A 7,299-nucleotide genomic window follows, 5' to 3' on the forward strand; every position below is an offset into this window, starting at 1 on the left:
GATCCATGAATGTGTATGCGTACTCATGAAATCCTCAACTCCGAACCAAGAACCTGAATCCTACAAAGCCCATATCTGTTGTTTGTGATAGGGATGGGGTGAATGGGTCGCTAGGCAGATCCATTGTTGATGTTGAAGGTGTTTGGTTAAACCACAACCTTTGATAGCTCTTAGCAAAACCTCCTTAACCTACTACGAAGCCTCAGTCACATACCCACATAATGGCCATCACAGAAATTGGTAAAAAAAAAACAGGCCACATGGAATTGACATCTTGATATTTTTCAATATCAACTCAAAAGTCAAATTTAATACGCACCTGAGTTCTAGGAATAGCAGGACCAGATGCCTAAATTCATAAACTTCTATACAATGGAATCAAATAACACAAAAAGGCACAAAGACTATAAGCACCTCTGTTGGAAAGCATTCTCCGGATTCCTCCAATCAATTTCAGAATGGTGAGGAAAATCATATGGCATTTCTGAAGCACAAAGCCATGCTTCATTGAACACTCTCACCACTTCTTGGTGCAAAATTGCATTGCCTTCTTCAGTCAGATGCAATCCATCACTGACAAGGACCAAACAAATAAAAAAATGAGCAGCAAATCAGTAATTTAATAATTTCTTCCTGATAAACAAATAAAATCACCAACTAATTAAGTGAATTATGATAAAATGACTTTAAGTATGATTTCCAGTTTCATATAGAAGTCTAAAAAGTTAAATTCAATCTCGATGTAATATGCTCCCTTTGAATTTTTTCATTCATATCAACTTGTTTCTAATAAACAGGATTTATTAGTTCTATCAGTTCAATCAATCAAAAAAAGGGTTCAGAAAGTTGACAACTTGGCATACTAGGTAATCTTATGATCTCCTAATAAAAGAAAGAAATGCAACTGCAAATATGCGGTGAAATAAAACTTAAGTGGCAGGGACCTCGCCTCATGAGAGAAAGGGAGGGGGCAATCCAATTCTCTGTTCTTATTATGCTCCATTAGAATTCAGATTATCTGAACGCTTTAGCTGTTCAGCCGGCTATGGAACCAATGATGAGGTTCCACGTCAGTAATAAATTCATGGGCCCTACTGTAAAGATGCAGGCCCCATGTATTTAAATACTGGCGTGGAACCTTATCATTGGTTTCACAGCCCACTGAACAGCTAAAGCATTCAGTTAAACCTTGCTCGCTCCATTATTCTTTCATTTCTTTCTCTTTGACATTTTAAGAGTTCTTAACTTTGAAAGTGAAAATGAATACAACTGTTTCATGAGAATCAGTTTTAAAGAGCAGCACTTAGACTCATAGGCACGGACCATTATTTATATTTTGATGAATCAACCTTTAATGTAATGCTGAACTATTGTAGCATCTGTGATGTTTAGAGTTTGAAAAAGGCAATTCCTTCATTACCTTTTTCAAAGAAAAAAAAAAGAGTTTGAATTATTTAACTTATGTAGTTATGTGGGACTTGAATGTACAAGGTTACAATCTTCAGTGTTAATAATAGGATGCTCTAACCAATTGAGTTAATAAGTTTCTAAAATATTTTATTTCTTTTAGAATTTAATATGATTTCTTTGTACATTTAGCTTTTCATTTGATTTTTATTCAAATGTTGAACCTCACTTCATTCAGTTGAGTGCCTCGCTTTGTATCTTGCATCCAAGGCTCTAGGAATTCCTTGCACTTAGTTGTGCTTGTAACTTGTAAAATGCCTTTATTTCTCTTTTACATTTTACCACCACACCAAGCAATGGTCCCTTCTAGTGATCAAACAGTGTTGACAAGCCAAACCATGGAGGGCATAGGCCTCTCAAAAGGTCCATGTGACTATTGACTGAACAGACCCGAGTATGACAGCCTTAATACCTTACAACAGACAAAAAAGGCTTTACATCTCACTGACCTTAGAAATTTCTTTTCCCATCCCTCTGTTTCCTGCATCTTGGACCATAAATTGATGGAGGGAAGACCAAGCTCCTTTGCTAGTTCAACACACTGCTTTGCATACACTCCTGCCATTTCATTTGTCCTTTCTGGTAGATCCACAGCTTTCTCACCAAATACAGATCTATACCACATGATTCAGTTACAAAATTATAAAACATGCCACATGGAACAATAATGGAAGAAATACAAGAAGCTCTGAATTCTGCTTCTATAACTAAGAATCAAGCACTTTATTTATAGTTACTGGCACAGATCAAGCATCATCATCATCCAAGCCTTATCCCCACTATATGGGGCCATCTATACGAATTCTGTTTCACCAGTCCATTCTATTAATGAAATGGCAGATCATGCTTACTTTTGAAAATACAACATTGAAGTGCAGAAAGGCATTAAACCTAGGTGATAGAATTTTGGATCATATTTCAAGCAGAAAAGGTAAAAAAGTTGTTCAATGGGAAAGTCTCTGAGTCTGGGTGTGGAAGACAGACAAGAAGATTAAAAAAGAAAAGAAAAGAAAGGAAGAGAGAGAAAGAGAGAACAGATTGGTATGTGAATCACTCCACCTGGTCTGCATATGAATTATTAGTTTTTCTTATAGGAACTTCATGATCAATTCATGTCTTCCCTCAAATCAAATTCTTTTTATACTTGAAATATAACTATGGCTTTGGATGCAACAAAAGCAGAAAGAACCAAACCGTGCATATTCTTTGCGCCCTTCCTCATTAACTGGGGGTGGAGTTATGAACACTACCAGCATGGTGGGAGAATATTCCTGCAAATAAATGTTTCGAGAGACAGCTTAATAAGTGAAAATAAGTACAAGATAAAAACTGACTATAGTAAGATTAATAAGCTATTAGTGAAGACCCAAAGTAAAATGAAGTGCCGCATACTAATTTTCATATATTCACTTTGGATTATGCGAATATGGGAAGGGCATAGCTAGACATGGTATCAGACATGGAATTTAAACCAAAAATTGACGTATCTGTTCTGCAGTTTCACTATCCAGGTAATATATTTAGATTAATTCAAAGTAAACAAAACCTGTCAACTAAGGATTAGCCTGACAGTTGTACAACAGACTGGGTTGAGAACCCGCATTTGCTCAGCAATCTCACTATACAATAAACTCCTTGCCTACATACATGTGCTCATACAGGTGGGGGGGTGGGAGGGCTTCATATTGCTTACCTCAACCTCCGATTAATCACTCCAGATCATTCAATTACTCGGTAAACTTGTTAGCAAAGCCAAATCCTGAAGTTTCTTACAAATTATGATTCTCAAATACCAATACAAATACATTGTATCATGTCAGATACTTAGATTGTCAAGTTGTTTCCCTGGCATATCCAGGTAATATAGCTTAGCAAATGGGCAACCCTGTATTTCCTAATTATCCATTGTATTGGCTATCTTGTTAAGTATTTGGTGTTTTTCATTTTTCCCTCTATTAGACTACTAATTCAGCTTCATTTTTCATCAAACTCTTTGCTTATGTATGGTCTTCTTGGATGGTTAAGATTCTTCACTACAACTCAGGCATCTAATTAATGCATGGTGGGTAGAATATACAGTCCCTGAAACTTTTGCATCCAACACAGAAGCAAAAGACTAGCCCTGATTAAAAGTATATAACAGCTGGTAATGATAGAATGTTTTAAAATACTAATGAAATCATTTTGAACCTTTAGGTGATTGACAATTCTTCTGATATTCTCCTTATACTCTTCAACAGGCACATGTTGTCATTCATTGTTCCTCCCCAAAAGGGCCGCATCATTAGCTCCAAAGAAAATGATAGTGGCAACAGGAGGCTTTGTACAGCCCTACAAAGAAAAAAGGAGATAAAGACACACTTAAGAACCTTGGAATGAGCCAACAAGTAAAAATGGGTGAAATCTTTTACTTGTAAGGAAACTCCACTAAAGTAGAACTGGTTAAGTAAAAGATGTTTTATATTACAAAGAATCTCTAAATAAACCTTCTTTAGCCAATGTGTGTGTAAAACCATTACACTTTTAGTATACTACAAAGAACTAGCTTTTGTACCATCAGTAACCAGCTCTTTGATGTGATGTATTGAATCAGTTACTCTACGAACTCCCCCTTCATTTGCCCAATGGATTACGTTGATCACATGACCTGATAAACTTCCAACTTTTGACCTTGAGGAAAGCCTTATTTTCCACTTAATTGAATCCACTACCCACCATCGTTTGAAAGATCTATTCTGGTAGAACCAGAGAACACAAGCCCAATTACTATTTAAATTTACACTAACAACTGAAGTCCCAGGATCATTAAAGTGTGGAGATGTTTCCTATGTGATCTATGATTGAAGAGAGAATGTAGTGGAAGTATGTTTCTTGAATGTTCTGTGACACCTACTGATCAGACTGAAGGAATGTTTTTTTTAAGATGGCTATAGTACCAGAAATGCATAAATATTTTAGGAGATGAAAGTATTGATCAGATTCATAGAAAGGGTCATTGATCAAAGTCTGGAATTCTAAGGACATCTACTGGCTGAATTTTATAGATAAATGGCAAAAGGTATGATAGTAATTAGTAAGCCACTGTCATATGGTTCCATGTTAATTCTGTTGATGAATTCAATTGAAATCTAGTGTATGTAGTGAGGTGCTTCAAGAAGAATATTAGAAAGGTAGAGCTTGGCAATATAACAAGTACCAATCCCTGAAACTCTTTTCATATGGTGTACACATATCAGGCACATATTATATACCAGTATATCTAGAAGACTACAATCTTGCATTCACAACACAACAAATCCGGAGAAGATACCATAAACAATCATTAAAAAAATAATCGTAAACCTTTCTAGTTTGTCCATGATGAAGTTCATATGCCTTATACAATTCCCTAAAAGATTTTTAGCATGTTAGATTAAATATGCCTACCTTCATCTGCTTCAGAATGTGCAAAAATACATGCCATAAAATTTAATCTGTTTTAGCCAATATATGTTCCTTTTTTGTTTAACAACAACAAAAAATGCACAAAGATGTGGCTATATGTGTGTATGCATACATAAAGGCACCCAATGTTGGTCCCAGCTATTTGGGGCCGGGGTCTTGGGAGAGCTCAGATCCCTACCCACAAACTGTTCCCACATCCATAGCCACCAGACACTGCAGGCATGCATTGGGAATATCTCCTTTGTCATTCATGGGGAGATGTTCTCAATATACAGCATTAGTGTCCTGTGGGTAAGGATGTGGAGTTTGTAGGTAGGACTGTAGGAGACCCAGAGTAGTCTTGGGAGGGGTGGACTGAAATTGATACAGACCTAACCTTAGGCACATTTCGGACCAAAGTGGCCGCTTTCAGACTCAAGCCCGCATTCTCATGCTTGTCAGCCCAAGGTCTAACCATTTCATGTATGCATATGTTTCATAATGGGACTCCATAATGTGTAGTTTAATTTTCTTTACTACCAACTCAACAGGTTAACTCTTCTTCTTCCTCTTACAATAAGCAGCTGAAGCTTACAACTTACAAGCCAGTAGCTTCATTACATCTCAAGATTTAACCTTTACTAAGTTCCAGGTTCTTCTTCTTCTTTTTTTCATGGTTTCAGGGACTCATTATTGTGTTCCTATACACTTTCCATGTCCACCACCGTGTATGCATGTTAACCAAAAATGAACTTTATGTTGTTTCTGTTACTTTAAATTTCTAAAGGATTCTCACATTGTACTCTTTCAGTATGTAAAGGTTTTCCCAAAAGAATCATAACAGCTAACCTGAACCACATATACGTTTCTAGAGTTAGGCATGCCACTCGAATGCCAGTTCCATTTTGTGTCACATTCAACACCCAAAGTCCCAAACCTATAATTGGGGGAAACAGCATTGTTGGCCATAAGAAAAACACCACTCCTGCACTTCAGAACCCACTACAAAATTGCATTTCACAATCCCCTACTTTATTAACAAACACATCCATTCAAATTCCCTAGTCCGATCTAACACAGAAATTCAGAGATACATCATTCATGAAGGATTTCCAAATGTAAATGCAAACAAACACAGGAAAAGTAATTACAAATGTAGCACCATAAATAAAAAAACAAAGGATAAATGGAGAGTAAAAAAAAGAAACAAGTTTAAATCTTACAAGCGGGATAAGGTGATTTAATAAGAACAATGCCCATCTAGTGTTGTATCCACCATACCCACGAACAATAACGTCAGCCTGCCCATAAAGAAAAAAAAAAAAAAAAGAAGAAGAAAGAATTGCAGTGAGTCAGTGACCATTTCTAAGGTACTAGGAAAGCATTATACCTAAAAACAATCATGAAAGACGGAGGAAAGTAAAATTGAAAAAATGAATAAAAAGACGTTTCTTATAAAATGGGTTTGAAGAAGAAGAATCTGACACATGGAAGAACAAATAGAAACTGCAGTATTCGACGTTTGGAACAAAATATACACGAAAAATAGGAACAAGAAAGAAGATGGTAATAAAAGCATAAGCAAGGAGAACCTTTCGAGAGTAAGTATCAGCAAGAGCTGCTCCCCATCCACCTGGTCTGAATGATTGTTCAGTGATCGAATCGCCAAATAAGACTATTTGAGGTCTCATCCTCTCTATCTATAATGGGAAGTTGATACTTGAGTCTTGTGACTGTGAAAGACCCGATTACCAACACTGATACTGAGGATCTTCAGCAGTCCAGAAATCGCTGGCAAAAGGTATCCTGAGTTCACGATGATTTGATCTTAGAATGGGTTCATGGTGCATGATGATGATGCTACCCCAATATCTACTCCGACCCGAATTCATTATCTTGCAGCCGGTTAACGGTTTGGAGCTACAGGGCAACTGGCCCACAGCCCACAGGGAGAACGCTCATGAGTCATCATGTCATGAAACATTGATTTGCCCCGCAAACCTGAGCCATACTTCTATCCCACGTTTTTTTATACTTTTTTGATGAATGGTTCAGAAAAAACTTCCAATTAACGAAACGATAAGCATTCTATAGTTTTTTTTTCCGATGAAAAAAAGCTTTTTATTATTATATTTGCAGCAAAAAAAAAGAGCATTTTATTATTGACATTAGAATTGAGGTTAGAGATGATGGTGAGGAGTTGGTGAACAAAAAGCTACTACATCCGTGGTCGCATGCGACCCCGATGAAATGCAAACACACCAGCATCCGAAATAAATTCAAGACCTCTCAGAACTGATTTTCCATTAGTTGAAGGTAGATGAAAACATGGATTGAATCAATAATAAATAACGTAAGGACCCGAGATTTGACAATGGATATGTTGAATAGAGGAACAAGATTCATGTG

The 7,299-nt window shown here is 36.6% G+C and overlaps 1 protein-coding gene across 1 annotated transcript; it reads right to left on the reverse strand.

Moving 5' to 3' along the window:
* Window positions 1-261: 261 nt before the first annotated feature.
* Window positions 262-6,891, reverse strand: LOC148862800 (GDSL esterase/lipase At5g62930-like). Its single transcript, XM_088975336.1, has 5 exons — window positions 6,483-6,891; window positions 6,114-6,191; window positions 2,662-2,738; window positions 1,917-2,081; window positions 262-573 (listed from the first exon to the last, which is right to left on the reverse strand). Exons 1-5 carry the CDS (start codon window positions 6,579-6,581, stop codon window positions 405-407), a joined length of 588 nt encoding a protein of 195 aa, XP_088831462.1. The 5' UTR covers window positions 6,582-6,891; the 3' UTR covers window positions 262-404.
* Between the last annotated feature and the right edge of the window lie 408 nt (window positions 6,892-7,299).

This window comes from Nelumbo lutea, chromosome 3 (assembly GCF_056320005.1).
Source record: "Nelumbo lutea isolate HS-2025 chromosome 3, American lotus-T2T, whole genome shotgun sequence".
NCBI lineage: Eukaryota > Viridiplantae > Streptophyta > Magnoliopsida > Proteales > Nelumbonaceae > Nelumbo > Nelumbo lutea.